The sequence below is a fragment of the Tachyglossus aculeatus genome, chromosome 1, assembly GCF_015852505.1.
Source record: "Tachyglossus aculeatus isolate mTacAcu1 chromosome 1, mTacAcu1.pri, whole genome shotgun sequence".
NCBI lineage: Eukaryota > Metazoa > Chordata > Mammalia > Monotremata > Tachyglossidae > Tachyglossus > Tachyglossus aculeatus.
The window spans coordinates 72593591-72610853 of record NC_052066.1 but is presented as its reverse complement, the minus strand read 5'-3'; the positions used below and the strand labels follow the sequence as shown (position 1 = coordinate 72610853).

At 46.6% G+C, this 17263-nt stretch overlaps 1 protein-coding gene across 3 annotated transcripts in view; it reads right to left on the bottom strand.

Annotated features, from left to right (window-relative positions):
- The window catches only part of DGKD (diacylglycerol kinase delta), a 170653-nt gene extending 153751 nt beyond the window's left edge, over positions 1-16902 (bottom strand). For 2 of the 3 annotated variants that reach the window (XM_038743263.1, XM_038743264.1), the window contains exon 1: positions 16709-16902. In XM_038743263.1, coding sequence (XP_038599191.1) covers positions 16709-16732 — 24 coding nt within the window. In that variant the 5' untranslated portion in view covers positions 16733-16902. Of the gene's footprint in view, positions 1-1764; positions 1975-16708 lie in introns of those variants that run through there. The other variant, XM_038743262.1, reaches the window with a different exon arrangement.
- Positions 16903-17263: the final 361 nt, after the last annotated feature.

Sequence of the window (17263 nt, the reverse complement as noted above, 5' to 3'; positions counted from 1 at the left end):
AGAATAAAATAAATAGAATAGATATGTACAAATAAAATAGAGTAAAAAATATGTACAAACATATATACATATATACAGGTCTAATCCCTTCTAATCCCTGCTCTGCCACTTGTCTGCGGTGTGACCTTGGGCAAGTCACTTCACTTCTCCGGGCCTCACTTACCTCATCTGTCAAATGGGGGTTTAATCTGTGAGCCCCCCGTGGGTCAACCTCATCAACTTGTAAGCTTCCCGGCGCTCAGAACAGTGCTTTGCACATAGTAAGCGCTTAACAAATACCATTATTATTATTATTATCTGTCAAATGGGGATTGAGACTGTGAGTCCCACATGGGCGAGGGGCTGTGTCCAATCCGATCTGCTGGTATCCAACCCAGCGCTTAGTGCAGTGCCTGGCACATAGTAAGTGCTTAACAAATACCTTAATTATTATTAATGTTAAAGTGTTCCGCACACAGTAAATGCTCAGTAGATAAGATCGATTACTCTCCCAAGTGCTCAGTACAGGGTAAGTGTGAAATAAATACGGTCGATCGATTGATTGATGCAGTGGATAGCCCTGCACCCTTGAGACAGAGGAGGGGGCTGTCAATGTGAGCAAGGGGAGCAAAGCTCTCCAATCAATCAATCAATCAATCAATCAATCGTATTTATTGAGCGCTTACTGTGTGCAGAGCACTGGACTAAGCGCTTGGGAAGTCCAAGTTGGCAACACATAGAGACGGTCCCTACCCAGCAGTGGGCTCACAGTCTAGAAGGGGGAGACGGAGAACAAAACCAAACATATTAACAAAATAAAATAAATAGAATAGATATGTACCAGTAAAATAAATAGAGTAATAAACATGTACAAACATATATACATATATACAGGTGCTGTGGGGAAGGGAAGGAGGTAAGATGGTGGGATGGAGGAGGGGGAGAAGGAGAAGGGAGACAAAGAGAGAGAGAAAGAGAAGGGGGACCCTAGGAGGGGGGCTTTGAGGGAGAGGAGGAGGATGGTGGGAGAGCCAGGGGGGCCAGTGGGGAAGGAGGAGAGGCAAGGAGCTGGGATGGGGAAGGATGGGGAAAAGGCCTTGGGAAGGAGGAGGGGGAGGGGGAGGGGGGAGATGGGAGGGGAGAGGTGGGGAGGGGAGAGGGAGGGGGATAGGAGGGGCAGGGAAAAGAAAGGGAAGGGAAAAGAATGGGGAGGGGAGAGATTTTAGACTGTGAGCCCACTGTTGGGTAGGGACTGTCTCTATGTGTTGCCAATTTGTACTTCCCAAGCGCTTAGTACAGTGCTCTGCACATAGTAAGCGCTCAATAAATACGATTGATTGATTGATTGATTGGGAGGAGATAGGAGGGGGAGGAAAAAGATGGGGGAAGGGAGAGATGGGGGAGGGGAGAGATGGGGAGGGGAGAGATGAAGGAGGGGGGAGGTGGGGAGGGGGGAGGTAATAATGATGGCATTTATTAAGCGCTTGCTATGTGCAAAGCACTGTTCTGAGCGCTGGAGATGGGGGGGACGGGGGAGGGGGAGATGGGATGGAGATGGGGAGGGAGAAAATGGGGGGGGACGGGGGAGATGGGAAGGGGGAGGAGATGAGCGTGGGGGGAGGTGGGGGAGAGAGGAGATGGGGGGAGGGGGGAGATGGGGGGAGGGGGGGAGATGGGGAGGGGGGAAAGGGGGAGGAGATGGGGGGGAGATGGGGGGGGAGGGGTCGGGGCGGATGGCGGGAGGAGCGGCCGGGGGGGCGCCGGGGGCGGAGGGGGGCCGCTGACCTTGTGTCGGATCTGTCCCGAGGTGGACACCTTGCGGATGAGCTTCTGCGGGGAGCCCGGCTCGGGCTCCGGCTCGCTGTCCGACGACTCCTCCGGCCCGGGGCCGGGGCCCGAGGGGGCCGAGCAGCCGGGGGCCGAGGGGACGGGGGCCGGGACGGGGGGACGGCCCGGGGACCCCGGCGGCCCCGGCGGCCCCGGCGCCGCCGCCATGCCGAGACCCGGGACACCGGGACACGGGGAGGGAGGGAGGGGGGACGGACCCCCCGGACCCCCGGACACCGCCGCGCCGCTCAGCCCCGCGCAGCCCCGGGCAGCGCCGGTTGGGGGGCGGGGCCTGGGACGGGCGCCCCCCGGCGGACGCCGCGCGCCCCCCGCCCGCAGCCGCCTCCCCCCTCCCCGCCGCACGGCCGGACCCGGGCAGGCGGAGCGACCCCTAGCCGCGGGACCGAGAGGCGCAGCGCCCGGGAGGCGGGCGGGCGGGCGGACGGACGGACGGACGGACAGGCGGACGGACGGACACACCGCCCCCCAACCCCCCCGCCCCCTCCTGCCGCCTTCGGGCCTTCGTTCATTCGTTCGTCCCTTCGTTCGTTCCCTCGTTCATTCATTCATTCGTGCGTTCGTTCATTCACTCGTTCGTTCGTTCGTTCGTTCGTGCGTTCGTTCATTCATTCGTTCCTTCTTGCCTTCGTTCGTTCGTTCATTCATTCATCCATCCGTTCGTTCGCTCATTCGTTCGTTCATTCATTCGTTCGTTCATTCATTCACTCATTAGTCACTTATTCGTTCGTTCATTCGTTCATTCTATAGTCATTCGTCCGTTCGTTCATTCATTCATTAGTCATTCGTTCATTCATTCATTCGTTCGTCCGTCCGTTCGTTCGTTCGTTCATTCTATAGTCATTCATTCGTCCGTTCGTTCATTCATTCATTAGTCATTCGTTCATTCATTCATTCGTTCGTTCGTCCGTTCGTTCGTTCATTCATTCTATAGTCATTCATTCGTCCGTTCGTTCATTCATTCATTAGTCATTCGTTCATTCATTCATTCGTTCGTTCGTCCGTTCGTTCGTTCATTCATTCTATAGTCATTCATTCGTTCGTTCGTTCATTCATTCATTAGTCATTCGTTCATTCATTCATTCGTTCGTTCGTCCGTTCGTTCGTTCATTCATTCTATAGTCATTCATTCGTCCGTTCGTTCATTCATTCATTAGTCATTCGTTCATTCATTCATTAGTCATTCATTCATTAGTCATTCATTCATTAGTCATTCATTCATTAATCATTCATTCGTTTATTCATTCATTTATTCATTCATTAGTCATTCATTCATTGGTCGTTCATTCGTCCGTTCCTTCATTCATTCATTCATTAGTCTTTCGTTCGTTCGTCCATTCCTTCCTTCATTCATTCATTAGTCATTCGTTCATTCGTTCATTCGTTCGTTCGTTCCTTCGTTTGCTCATTCATTCATTAATCATTCATTCATTAATCATTCATTCATTAATCATTCATCCATTAATCATTCATTCATTAATCATTCATTCATTAATCATTCATTCGTTTATTCATTCATTTATTCATTCATTAGTCATTCATTCATTGGTCGTTCATTCGTCCGTTCCTTCATTCATTCATTCATTAGTCTTTCGTTCGTTCGTCCATTCCTTCCTTCATTCATTCATTAGTCATTCGTTCGTTCGTTCATTCATTCGTTCGTTCCTTCGTTTGCTCATTCATTCGTTCATTCATTCATTTGTTTGTTCGTTCCTTCGTTTGTTCATTCATTCATTCGTTCGTCCTGGGACGCCCTCCCTCCGCCCATCCGCCAAGCTCACTCTCTTCCCCCCTTCAAAGCCCTACTGAGAGCTCACCTCCTCCAGGAGGCCTTCCCAGACCCAGCCCCCTTTTTCCTCTCCCTCCCTCCCCAGAGAAGCAGCGTGACTCAGTGGAAAGAGCACGGGCTTTGGAGTCCGAGGTCACGGGTTCGAATCCCAGCTCCGCCACCTGTCAGCTGGGTGACTTTGGGCAAGTCGCTTCACTTCTCTGGGCCTCAGTGACCTCATCTGGAAAATGGGGATGAAGACTGGCAGCCCCCCTGTGGGACAACCTGATCACCTTGTATCCCCACCCCCCAACTGCTTAGAACAGTGCTTTGCACATAGTAAGCGCTTAACAAATACCATTATTATTATTACTATTCGTCCTGGGATGCCCCCCCTTCACACATCGCCAAGCTAGGTCTCTTCCTCCCTTCAAAGCCCTACTGAGAGCTCACCTCCTCCAGGAGGCCTTCCCGCACTGAGCCCCCTTTTTCCTCTCCTCCTCCCCATCTCCCCCCACCCTATCTCCTTCCCCTCCCCACAGCACCTGTATATATGTTTGTACAGATTTATTACTCTATTTATTTTACTTGTACATATTTACTATTCTATTCATTTTGTCAATGATGTGCATCTAGCTTTACTTCTATTTATTCTGGTGACTTGACACCTATCCACATGTTTTGTTTTGTTGTCTGTCTCCCCCATCTAGACTGTGAGCCCGTTGTCGGGTAGGGACCGTCTCTATATGTTGCCAACTTGTACTTCCCAAGCGCTTAGTCCAGTGCTCTGCACACGGTAAGCGCTCAATAAATACGATTGAGTTCATTCATTCATTCACCGCCCCCCCTTCCTGCCTCGTTCATTCATTCATTAATTCATTCGTTCGTTCGTAATAATAATGATGGCATTTCTTAAGCGCTTATTGTGTGCAAAGCAGCGTGGCTCAGTGGAAAGAGCCCGGGCTTGGGAGTCAGAGGTCAAGGGTTCTAATCCCGGCTCTGCCACTTATAATAATGGTATTTATTAAGCGCTGACTATGTGAAAAGCACTGTTCTAAGCGCTGGGGAGGTTACAAGGTGATCAGGTTGTTCCCATGGGGGGCTCATGGTCTTAATTCCCATTTTACAGATGAGGTAACTGAGGCCCAGAGAAAGTAAGTGACTTGTCCAAAATCACACAGCTAACAGTTGGCGGAACCGGGACTTGAACCCGTGACCTCTGACTCCAAAGCCCGGGCTCTTTCTCTGCGCCTCTGTTCCCTCACCTGTAAAATGGGGATAAAGACTGTGAGCCCCACGTGGGACAACCTGATTACCTTGCAACCTCCCCAGCGCTTAGAACAGTGCTTTGCACATAGTAAGCGCTTAACAAATACCATCATTATTAAAGCACTGTTCTAAGCGCTGGGGGTGGGGGTGGGCATACAAGAGAATCAGGTTGTCCCACGTGGGGCTCACAGTCTTCATCCCCATTTTACAGATGAGAGAACTGAGGTACAGAGAAGTGATGTAATGCCCAGAGTCACACAGCTGATAAGTGGCGGAGCCGGGATTAGCACCCACGACCTCTGACTCCCAAGCCCGGGCTCTCCTCACGGAGCCACGCTGATTCATTCATTCATTCAATCATATTTATTGAGCACTTACTGTGTGCAGAGCACTGGACTAAGTGCTTGAGAAATACAAGTCGGCAACATATAGAGACGACCCCTACCCAACAGCGGGCCTCATTCATAATAATAATGACGGCATTTGTTAAGCGCTTACTATGTGCCGAGCACTGTTCTAAGCGCTGGGTGGGATACAAGGTGATCAGGTTGTCCCAGGTGGGGCTCCCAGTCTTCATCCCCATTTTACAGATGAGGGAACCGAGGCTCAGAGAAGGGAAGTGACTTGCTCAAGGTCACAGCTGATAAGGGGCAGAGCCGGGATTAGAACCCATGACCTCTGACTCCCAAGCCCGGACTCTTTCCACTGAGCCACGCTGATTCATCCATTCATCCATCCATTCATCCATTCATTCATCCATCCATCCATCCATCCATCCATCCATCCATCCATCCATTCAATCGGATTTATTGAGCACTTACTGTGTGCGGAGCACTGGACTAAGCGCTTGCTTGGTACAATTCGGCAACAGATAGAGACGGTCCCTACCCAACAACGGGCTCACAGTCTAGAAGCAGCGTGGCTCAGTGGAAAGAGCCCGGCCATGAGAGTCAGAGGTCATGGGTTCTAATTCCGACTCCACCATTTGTCAGCTGTGGGACTTAGAGGGACTTTGGACAAGTCACTTCAGTGCTTAGAACAGTGCTTTAATAATGATGGTATTTGTTAAGCGCTTACTATGTGCCGTGCACTATTCTAAGCGCTGGGGTAGATACAAGGTAATCAGGTTGTCTCACGTGGGGCTCACAGTCTATATCCCCGTTTTACATCACATACTAAGTGCTTAATAAATGCCATTAACATTATTATTAATCAATCAATTGTATTTATTGAGCGCTTACTGTGTTCACAGCATTGTACTAAGCGCTTGGGAAGTACAAGTCGGCAACACATAGAGACCGTCCCTACCCAACAGTGGGCTCACAGTCGAGAAGGGGGAGACAGAGAACAAAACAAAACACATTAATAATAATAATGACATTTGTTAAGCGCTTACTATGAGCAGAGCACTATTCTAAGCTCTGGAGGGGATACAAGGTGATCAAGTCTTAATCCCCATTTTACAGATGAGGTAACTGAGGCTCAGAAAATAATAATAATAACAATAATGATGGTATTTGTTAAGCGCTTACTATGTGCAAAGCACTGTTCTAAGCGCTGGGGAAGATACAAGGTTATCAGGTTGTCTCACATGGGGCTCACAGTCTTAGTCCCCATTTTACAGGTGAGGGAACTGAGGCCCAGAGAAGTTAAGTGACTTGCCCAAAGTCACACAGCAGACATGTGGCAGAGTTGGGATTCGAACCCGTGACCTCTGACTCCAAAGCCCTCTGCTTCTTAATAAAATAAATAGAATAGATCCCCCCTGCCTTACCTCCTTCCCCTCCTCACTGCACCTGTATATATGTACATATGTTTGTATGTATTTATTACTCTATTTTATTTGTACATGTTCATTCTAATCATTTTATTTTGTTAATGTGTTTGGTTTTGTTCTCTGTCTCCCCCTTCTAGAGTGTGAGCCCACAGTTGGGTAGGGACCGTCTCTATATGTCGCCAACTTGTACTTCCCAAGCGCTTAGTACAGTGCTCGGCACACGGTAAGCGCTCAATAAATACGATTGAACGAACGGCTCAGAAGCAGCGTGGCTTAGTGGGAAGAGCCCGGGCTTGGGAGTCAGGAGTGATGGGTTCTAATCCCGGCTCTTCCACTTGTCTGCTGCGTGACCTTGGACAAGTCACTTCACTTCTCTGGGCCTCAGTTCCCTCGTCTGGAAAATGGGGATTACTAATAATAATAATGGTATTTGTTAAGCGCTTACTATGTGCCCAGCACTGTTCTAAGCTCTGGGGTAGATACGAGGTTATCAGATTGTCCCAGGTGGGGCTCACAGTCTTCATCCCCATTTTACAGATGAGGGAACTGAGGCCCAGAGAAGTGAAGTGACTTGCCCAAAGTCGCACAGCTAAGTGGCGGAGCCAGGATTAGAACCCATGACCTCTGACTCCCAAGCCAGGGCTGTTTCCACTGAGCCACGCTGCACCTCGATTAAGGCTGTGGGCCCCACGCGGGACCACCTGATTACCTTGTACCTACCCCAGCGCTTAGAACAGTGCTTGGCACATAGTAAGCGCTTAACAAATACCATCATTATTATCATTATTATTGTCTGCTCTGTGACTTTGAGCAAGTCACTTCACTTCTCTGCGTCTCAGTGACCTCATCTGTAAAAGGGGCCTCGAGACTGTGAGCCCCATGTGGGACAGGGACTGTGTCCAACCTGATTTCCCCGTATCCGCCCCAGTGCTTAGTATAGTGCCTGGCACAGAATAAGCGCTTAACAAATACCGCTAATTACTTCCCAACTTGTACTTCCCAAGCGCTTAGTACAGTGCTCTGCACACAGTAAGAGCTCAATAAATACAATTGATTGATTGAGACTGTGAGCCCCACGTGGGACTGGGACTGTGTCCAACATGATTTCATTTATCCACCTCAGCGCTTAGAAATAATAATAATAATAATGATGATGGCATAGAGAAACAGTGTGGCTCAGTGGAAAGAGCCCGGGCTTTGGAGTAAGAGGTTATGGGTTCGAATCCCGACTCCGCCACATGTCTGCTGTGTGACCTTGGGCAAGTCACTTCACTTCTCTGAGCCTCAGTTACCTCATCTGTAAAATGGGGATGAAGGCTGTGAGCCCCACGTGGGACAACTTGATCACCTTGCGTGTCCCTTCCAGCGCTTAGAACAGTGCTCTAAGTGCTTAACAAATGCCATCATTTATTTTTATTTTACAAGGTGACCAAGTTGTCCCACGGGGGCTCCCAGTCTTCATCCCCATTTTCCAGATGAGGTCACTGAGGCACAGAGAAGTTAAGTGACCTGCTCAAAGTCACACAGCTGACTATCGGCAGAGCTGGGATTTGAACCCCTGACCTCTGACTCCAAAGCCGGGCTCTTTCCAGTGCCTGGCACACGGTAGGGGCTTTGACAAATACCACGATTACGATTGAGACTGTGAGCGCCACATGGGACAGGGACTGTGTCCAACCCAATTTGCTTGTACCCACCAAGTGCTCAGTACAGTGCCTGGCACACCCTAAGTGCCTGACGAGTACCGTAACTACTATTATAATTATTGTTATTATTATCCTTGGTAGAGACCTGCCCACATTAAAAACAGGGAAGCAGCGTGGCTTTTTTTAGTGGATCAAGCACCGGCCTGGAAATCAGAAGGACCTGGGTTCTAATTCCAGCTCAGCCACTTGTCTGTTGGGTGACCTTGGGCAAGGCCCTCCACATCCCGGGGCCTCAGTTACCTCATCTGTAAAATGGGGGCTAAGACTACGAGCCCCATATGGGGCAGGGACCGTGTCCGACCCGATTAACTTGTGTCTCCCCCAGCGCTTAGTTCAGTGCCCGTTACGCACGGAGTTAAGTGCTTAACAAATACCGTTAGAAATTTTCCTCCGTGGTGGTGAGGATTGGCTTTGTCATCTCTGCCTTTCCACCCGGTTCCTTTCCCGTCCAAGAGTATCAATTTTCATTTGGGGCCCGGGAGCAAATCTGGGATGGGACCGAAATGCACATCATTCATTCATTCATTCATTTATTCATTCATTCATTCAATCGTATTTATTGAGCGCTTACTGTGTGCAGAGCACTGTACTAAGCGCTTGGGAAGTACAGGTTGGTCCCTGCTTGTTGAGCGCTTACTGTGTGCAGAGCACTATACTAAGCGCTTGGGAAGTACAAGCTGGCAGCATATAGTGCTTAGAGCAGTGCTTTGCACATAGTAAGCGCTTAACAAATGCCAACATTATTATTATTATTACATTGAGACGGTCCCTACCCAACAGCGGGCTCACGGTCTAGAAGGGGGAGGCAGACAACAAGACAGAACATATTAACAAAATAAAATAAATAGAAAAAATATGTACAAATACAATAAATAAATGGAGTAATAAATCCATACAAACATATACACATATATACAGGTGCTGTGGGGAGGGGAAGGAGGTAAGGCAGGGGGGATGGGGAGGGGGAGAAGGGGGAGAGGAAGGAGGGGAAAAGATGGCATTTATTAAGCGCTTACTATGTGCAAAGCACTGTTCTAAGCACTTGGGAGGTTACAAGGTGATCAGGTTGTCCCACGGGGGGCTCACAGTCTTCATCCCCATTTTACAGATGAGGGAACTGAGGCCCAGAGAAGTTAAGTGACTTGCCCACAGTCACCCAGCTGACAATTGGCAGAGCCTGGATTTGAACCCGTGACCTCTGACTCCAAAGCCCGGGCTCTTTCCACTGAGCCACGCGGCTTCTCATACAGTCATGGTGGGATGAGGCATAATGTAAGCACATCATCAAAACTCCCCATCTTCCCTCCCAAACCCTGTCACCCCGCTGACTTTCCCATCATTCATTCATTCAATCGTATTTATCAAGCACTTACTGTGTGCAGAGCACTGTACTAAGCGCTTGGGAAGTACAAGTGGGCAACATAGAGACAGTCCCTACCCAACAATGGGCTCACAGTCTAGAAGTTTCATCATTCCTGGTGTCTCTCTCTCCGATCCCTTCTTTCCACTTGGATTCTGAGGCCCCGGAGGAACAAGGACTGTGTCTAATTCCCGCCTTGGTAATCAATCAATCAGTCGTATTTACTGAGCGCTCACTGTGTGCAAAGACATTCATATAAATAAATACGTGACAGTTAGATACACATGTACTGTGGGGATGGGAGGGAGGATGAATGAAGGAGCAAGTAAGAGCAGTGCAGAAGGGAGAGGGAGAAGAACACGGGAGTCAGAGGTCATGGGTTCAAATCCCAGCTCCACCAGTTGTCAGCTGTGTGACTTTGGGCAAGCCACTTCACTTCTCTGTGCCTCAGTTACCTCATCTGTAAAATGGGGATTAAGACTGTGAGCCCCCCGTGGGACAACCTGATCACCTTGTAACCTCCCCATCGCTTAGAACAGTGCTTTGCACGTAGTAAGCGCTTAATAAATGCCATTATTATTATTATTATTATTAAGAGGCGAGGACTTAGGGAAGGCTTCTTAGAGGAGGTAGACCTTCAGTACGGCTTTGAGGTGGGAGAAAGCAATTACCTGTTTAGGCTGCCCCTTCTTTCAATAACTATCATTTGCTCACTAGTTGGAGGGCTTACATCAATCAATCGTATTTATTGAGCGCTCACTGTGTGCAGAGCACTGTACTAAGCGCTTGGGAAATACAAGTTGGCAACATATAGAGACGATCCCTACGCAACAGTGGGCTCACTGTACAAAGCGCTTGGAAAGTACAATGTGGCTCAGTGGAAAGAGCACGGGCTCTGGAGTCAGAGTTCATGAGTTCAAATCCCGGCTCTGCCAATTGTCAGCTGTGTGACTTTAGGCAAGCCACTTAACTTCTCTGTGCCTCAGTTACCTCATCTGTAAAATGGGGGTTAAGACTGTGAGCCCCACATGGGACAACCTGATCACCTTGTAACCTCCCCAGCGCTTAGAACAGTGCTTTGCACATAGTAAGTGCTTAATAAATGCCATCATCATTATTATTATTATTATTACAATTCGGCAACAGATAGAGACAGTCCCTAACTAACAACAGGCTCACAGTCCAGAAGGGGGGAGACAGACAATAATAATAACAAAAATAATAATGTACTTCCCAAGCACTTAGTCCAGTGCTCTGCACACAGTAAGCGCTCAATAAATACGATTGATTGATTGATTTATTAAGTGCTTACTATGTGCAAAGCACTGTTCTAAGCGCTAGGGAGGTTACAAGGTGATCGGGTTGTCCCACAGGGGGCTCACAGTCAATCCCCATTTTACAGATGAGGTAACTGAGGCTCAGAGAAGTGAAGTGACTTACCCAAAGTCACACAGCTTGACAATTGGCAGAGCCAGGATTTGAACCCATGACCACTGACTCCAAAGCCCGGGCACTTTTCACTGAGCCATGCTGCTTCTCTAACAACAACCAACAACAGCAACGACAAACAACAACAACAAACAAGTAGATAGACAAGTAGTGTCAATACCATCACTGCAGACAACACTACCATCTGCCCTGTCTCACAGGTTCGTAGCCTGGGCATTATCCTGGATTTCTCTCTCTCATTTAACCCAAATATTCAATCTGTCACCGAGTCTCCTTGTTGGTTCAATCTTTACAAACAAGGGCTAATAGCCACCCTTTCCTCTCCACCCACACTGCTGATCCAAGCCCTTATCCTATATCCTGTCTTGACTACTGCATCAATCAATCAATCAATCAATCAATCGTATTTATTGAGCGCTTACTGTGTGCAGAGCACTGTACTAAGCACTTGGGAAGTACAAGTTCGCAACATATAGAGACGGTCCCTACCCAACAGTGGGCTCACAGGCTAGAAGGGGGAGACAAAGAACAAAACCAAACATATTAACAAAATAAAATAAATAGAATAGATATGTACAAGTAAGATAAATAAATAGAGTAATAAATATGTACAAACATATATACATATATACAGGTGCTGTGGGGAAGGGAAGGAGGTAAGAGGGGGGACGGAGAGGGGGGTGAGGGGGAGAGGAAGGAGTGGGCTCAGTCTGGGAAGGCCTCCTGGAGCACCAAGAGAGGAAGTGTGGCTCAGTGGAAAAGAGTCCGGGCTTTGGAGTCAGAGGTCATGGGTTCAAATCCCGGCTCCGCCGACTGTCAGCTGTGTGACTTTGGGCAAGTCACTTAACTTCTCTGGGCCTCAGTTCCCTCATCTGTAAAACGGGGATTAAGACTGTGAGCCCCCCGTGGGACAAGCTGATCACCTTGTAACCTCCCCAGCACTTAGAACAGTGCTTTGCACATAGTAAGAGCTTAATAAATGCCATTATTATTATTATTATTATTATTATTATTATTATCAACCCCCTGGCTGACCTCCCTGCCTCCTCTGTCTCCCCACTCCGGTCTAAACTCAGTCTGGATCACTGCTTAGTCCAGTGCTCTGCACACAGTAAGTGCTCAATAAATACGATTGAATGAATGAACGGATCAGGTCTCTAAAAATCTGTTCGGTTTTTTGCTTGCCCATCCACCCCCGTGTCAAACAGAAACTCCTTACAGTTGACTTGAAAGCACTTTGTCCCCTCTTATCTTACCTCACTGATTTCCCCGCTTCAACCCATTTCACACATTTCACTCCTCTATTCACTAAACGTTGATCTCATCAACCTCACCCTGACCCCTCGGGCCTGAAACTCCCACCCCCTTCATATCCAACATACCACCACTCTTCCCCCTTTCAAATATCAATCAATCAATCAATCGCATTTATTGAGCACTTACTGTGTGCAGAGCACTGTACTAAGCGCTTGGGAAGTACAAGTTGGCAACATAATAAACCCTTATTCAGGTCATTTATTTCAAAGCCTTATTAAGGTCACATTTCCTTCATGAGGCCTTCTCCAACTAAGCCCTCATCTTTCCCTACTCCCTCTCCCTTCTCTATCACCTATGCACTTAGATCTGGACCCCTGAAGCATTTGGTATTCACGCCACCCTAAGCCACACAGCATTTAATCAATCAATCAATCAATCAATCAATCAATCGTATTTATTGAGCGCTTACTGTGTGAGCGCTTGGGAAGTACAAGTTGGCAACATATAGAGACGGTCCCTGTCCAATAGTGGGCTCACAGTCTAGAAGGGGGAGACAGACAACAAAACAAAACATATTAACAAAATAAATAAATAAATAAATAAATAAATAAATAAATAAATAAGAAAAAATGTACAAACATATATACATATATACAGCAGACATGTGGCGGAGCCAGAATTAGAATCCATGACCTTCTGGCTCCCAAACCTGTGCGGTATCCATTCCACCATGCTGCTTCTCTACTACGTGATGCGTGTCCCTATATTAGTGTATACTTTGTATATAATTCTAAATAAATGGATTCATTTTTCCAGTTAAGGCAAATTATGATTCCCTTATGGATTAGGCATGGGTGGAGGATTCTCATCTCTAAATTGCCACAGTCTATAATCCCTCATTAACTTTAAATCCTTTCTGGTGCCCCTTTAGCGATTGAATCACAGTGTGATTTATCTTTTACAGTCCCTTTCCCTTCTTAGTTTATCACACCTTTATCACAACATTTCTTATCATGAGGGCAATTACACAGTTTACATCCAAACCAAATCTTGTTTCAAGCCATTTTGAAGAGTAACTGAAATGCCAGTTAACAAGGGTTGTTTTACTCTCTAACATATAAACAGTAGTCTAAGGTTCTTGACCTCAAACCACTATATATAGTTGTCCTTCATATTCAAAGATATCGCTGAAAGTGAAATTCACCTCCATCTCATCTATCTTGCCGCTAGTCCCCTGCCCACATCCTCCCTCTGGTCTGGAACTCCCTCCCCGTTCCATATCTTATATATCCATATGGATAATCATATCCATAAGTAAAATAATTTATTTATTTTACTTGTACATATCTATTCTATTTATTTTATTTTGTTAATATGTTTGGTTTTGTTCTCTGTCTCCCCCTTCTAGACTGTGAGCCCACTGTTGGGTAGGGACTGTCTCTATATGTTGCCAACTTGTACTTCCCAAGTGCTTAGTACAGTGCTCTGCACAGAGTAAGCACTCAATAAATACGATTAATTGATTGATTGATTGATATCTGACAGATGATCACTCTCCCCACCTTAAAAGCCTTATTAAAAGTCATATCTCCTTCAAGAGGCCTTCCCCAACTAAGCCCTCATTTTCCTATTCAGACTCCTTTTTACATCATCCTCAGCCCCGCAGCACTTGTGTACATGTGTATTCATTTATTTTAGTGTCTGTCTCCCTTCCTAGGCTGTCAGCTCCTTGTCGCCTACCAATTCAGTTGTACCCTCCCAAAGACTTAGTACGGTGCTCTGCATAAGCATTCAATAAATATCACTGATCGATTGATTAAGTACAAAGGGGACTGGACAGATTAATATGGGACACAAGGTTCTGGCCACATTTTGCAAACAGAGAGGATGTGCGTTGTGTTGTCGTGTTTGATGCTTTTCAGTGCTTGACACTGATTTTGCTTTACTGACTCAACAGCATAAAACAAGACTTCCTTCTCAATCCTTACGACACTTCTGAAATGAAATTCTCGTGAAATTCTCATGAAATGCAGCACTCCAAACTGGTCTATCTTTGACAATTGACACCCAGTTTTCAGCAGGGATGCTTATTAAGCGCTTACTGCACTGTGTTGAGCATATGGGAGAATACAATATAACAGAGTTGATGGACATGTTTCTTGCCCACAGCAAGCTTACGGCCCAGAGGGGGAGGCTGGCAGTAATATTAACAATTTCTAGATCTGCACATAAGTCTCGTGTGCTTAAAACTTTTCCTCTATCTGCCTTATTTTCCATTTCTTAATTCCAGCGCTCCAGTCATGTTTGGGTATCCTGCTATCCTTCATTCTCTTCATATGTCCCACCCAGATAAATTGCATTAAGCAGCACCTAGCTTGAGTGCTAGGAGACTGACTTTTTTAGGGCATTTATTAAGTGCTTACTATATGCGCTTAATGAATGCACTTAAGTGCACTTCTCTAGTGCGCTTACTATATGCACTAGAGAAACAGCGTGGCTTAGTGAAAGAGCACGGGCTTTGGAGTCAGAGGTCATGGGTTCAAATCCCGGCTCTGCCACATGTCTGCTGTGTGACCTTGGGCGAGTCACTTAACTTCTCTGAGCCTCAATTACCTCATCTGTAAAAAAGGGATTAAGACTGTGAGCCCCACATGTGGGGAAACATATATAAATTATGTCCTCATAGTGAAAGAAGAACAGGATGCAACTGATAATATGAATATGACGGGATTGAGAGAAAATAAATACTTGAAGCCTCAGTTACCTCATCTGTAAAAAGGGGATTAAGACTGTGAGCCCCACATGGGACAACTTGATCCCATTTTATCCCCCCAGTGCTTAGAACGGTGCTTTGCATGTAGTAAGTGCTTAACAAATGCTATTATTATTATTATTATTATTATTATTATATGCTAGGCACTATTCTAAGTGCTGGGGTAGAGATAAACTAATCAAGATGGACACAGTCCCTGTCCCTCATGGGGCCCAGAGTCATAATCTCATTTTTCATATGATGTGACTGAGGAAAAGAGAAGTTAAGTGACTTGCACAAGGTCACAAAACCGACACGCCTTGCCTGAGCTCACGTGACAGACATGTGGAGGAGCCAGGATTAGAGTCCTTTTGACTTCCAGGCACATTCTCTATCCACTAAGCCATGCTGCTTCCCAACTGAATGTAGAGTAGGTATAGTAATAAGGATTTAGGAGCATATAACACAAATAAAAATCATGTCCCCTGACCTCAAGGAAGCATACAGTTTAATGTGGGGAAACATATATAAATTATGTCCTCATAGTGAAAGAAGAACAGGATGCAACTGATAATATGAATATGACAGAATTGAGAGAAAATAAATACCTATATAATCGAGTATTTGAGGAGGGCTAGGGATTGTCTCTAACAGTTCATTCATTCATTCATTCAATCACATTTATTGAGCGCTTACTGTGTGCAGAGCACTGTACTAAGCGCTTGGGAAGTACAAGTTGGCAACATCTAGAGACGGTCCCTACCCAACAGCGGGCTCACAGTCTAGAAGGGGGAGACAGTCAACAAAACATATTAACAAAATAAAATAAATAGAATAGTAAATATGTACAAGTAAAATAGAGTAATAAATATGTACAAACATATATACAGGTACTGTGGGGAGGGGAAAGGGTGGGGGGATGGGGAGGGGAGTTGCCGAATGGTACTTTCCAAGCACTTAGCACACAGTAAGTGCTCAATAAATACGACTGAATGAATGAATATATAAGTACAAAGGGTGGCTGATGGGTTTACACAACTTGAGGTGTTCTCAATTAATGATTCCCTGAGCGGGGAGCCTCATCCCATTCTTGTGCCATCCCTCTTTCCAGGTTCTTGTTAGTGACTGACATTTGGCTGGAGGGAGATGCTATCTCACTCAGCTCCCCCACTTTATTTGGGACGCTCTGCTGGCTTTCTTTTCAGGTGGATCTGGGGCCCTCACAAACAACATTCTTGATAGGAGCAAGACTGAATGGAAAGAGTTGACGTGGAGCCATAAACAGAGCTGCCCTAATGATCTGTCTGTCTATTAAGCCCAAATGATAGCCAAGTAGGGTTATTATTTTCCCTCCCTCACACTAAAGAAGAAATCATTTCCTAGTAAAAAGGATTTCCATTTTTTTTTCCCACCACGTCCTGAACTAGAGATAATGTGTGGCTTCTGTGCTGAACCTAATGCTGTCAGAAGCATTTCTTGAGTCATTGGTTACAGTTCACCTGGATTTCTAGAAAACCGTGAAGAGGATCATATTCCTTTTAGGTACCTGTTCAATATTCCTTTGCTCCATATTCCAAGGCTCTTGAATGCACAGCAGCTAGAGGCAGGGATGGATTTCAACTGGGGCCTCCAAAAAGTCATGGCTCTCGGTTTTCTTTTTAGCGTCCAAGCTATGCAAGCCTGTTAAAATTTTAAAATCCAAATATTTTGCTTAGCTGGCTCCTTGTGGTCCTGGAGGCCATTTATTTTGGTTTCAAGACACTGTCGGCCATATCTGGTGACACTTGTGTGATGCAAACAAAAAAGCATTCTGAAGTATCCCTTGGATTCCGGAACAGGGTAGCCAGCAGTTCCCCCTGTCTGTTTTTCTTTTCCCTTTGGCTGTGGTGCTCTCTTTCCATATAGGAAAGGAGAATGTGGATCTGGAGAGCTTGATTCCCCTCCCACGCCCTCCCTACACCCTCCCTTTCAGATTCCACACTGCGTCTGAATCATGGAGTGGGGGAAAAAAGCCTCCTTTCCCACCAGGTTCTCCAAAGTGGTTGGAAATACGCTTGTTCAGCCCCTGGAGAATGACTGGATCATCTCTGTAGCTGCATTC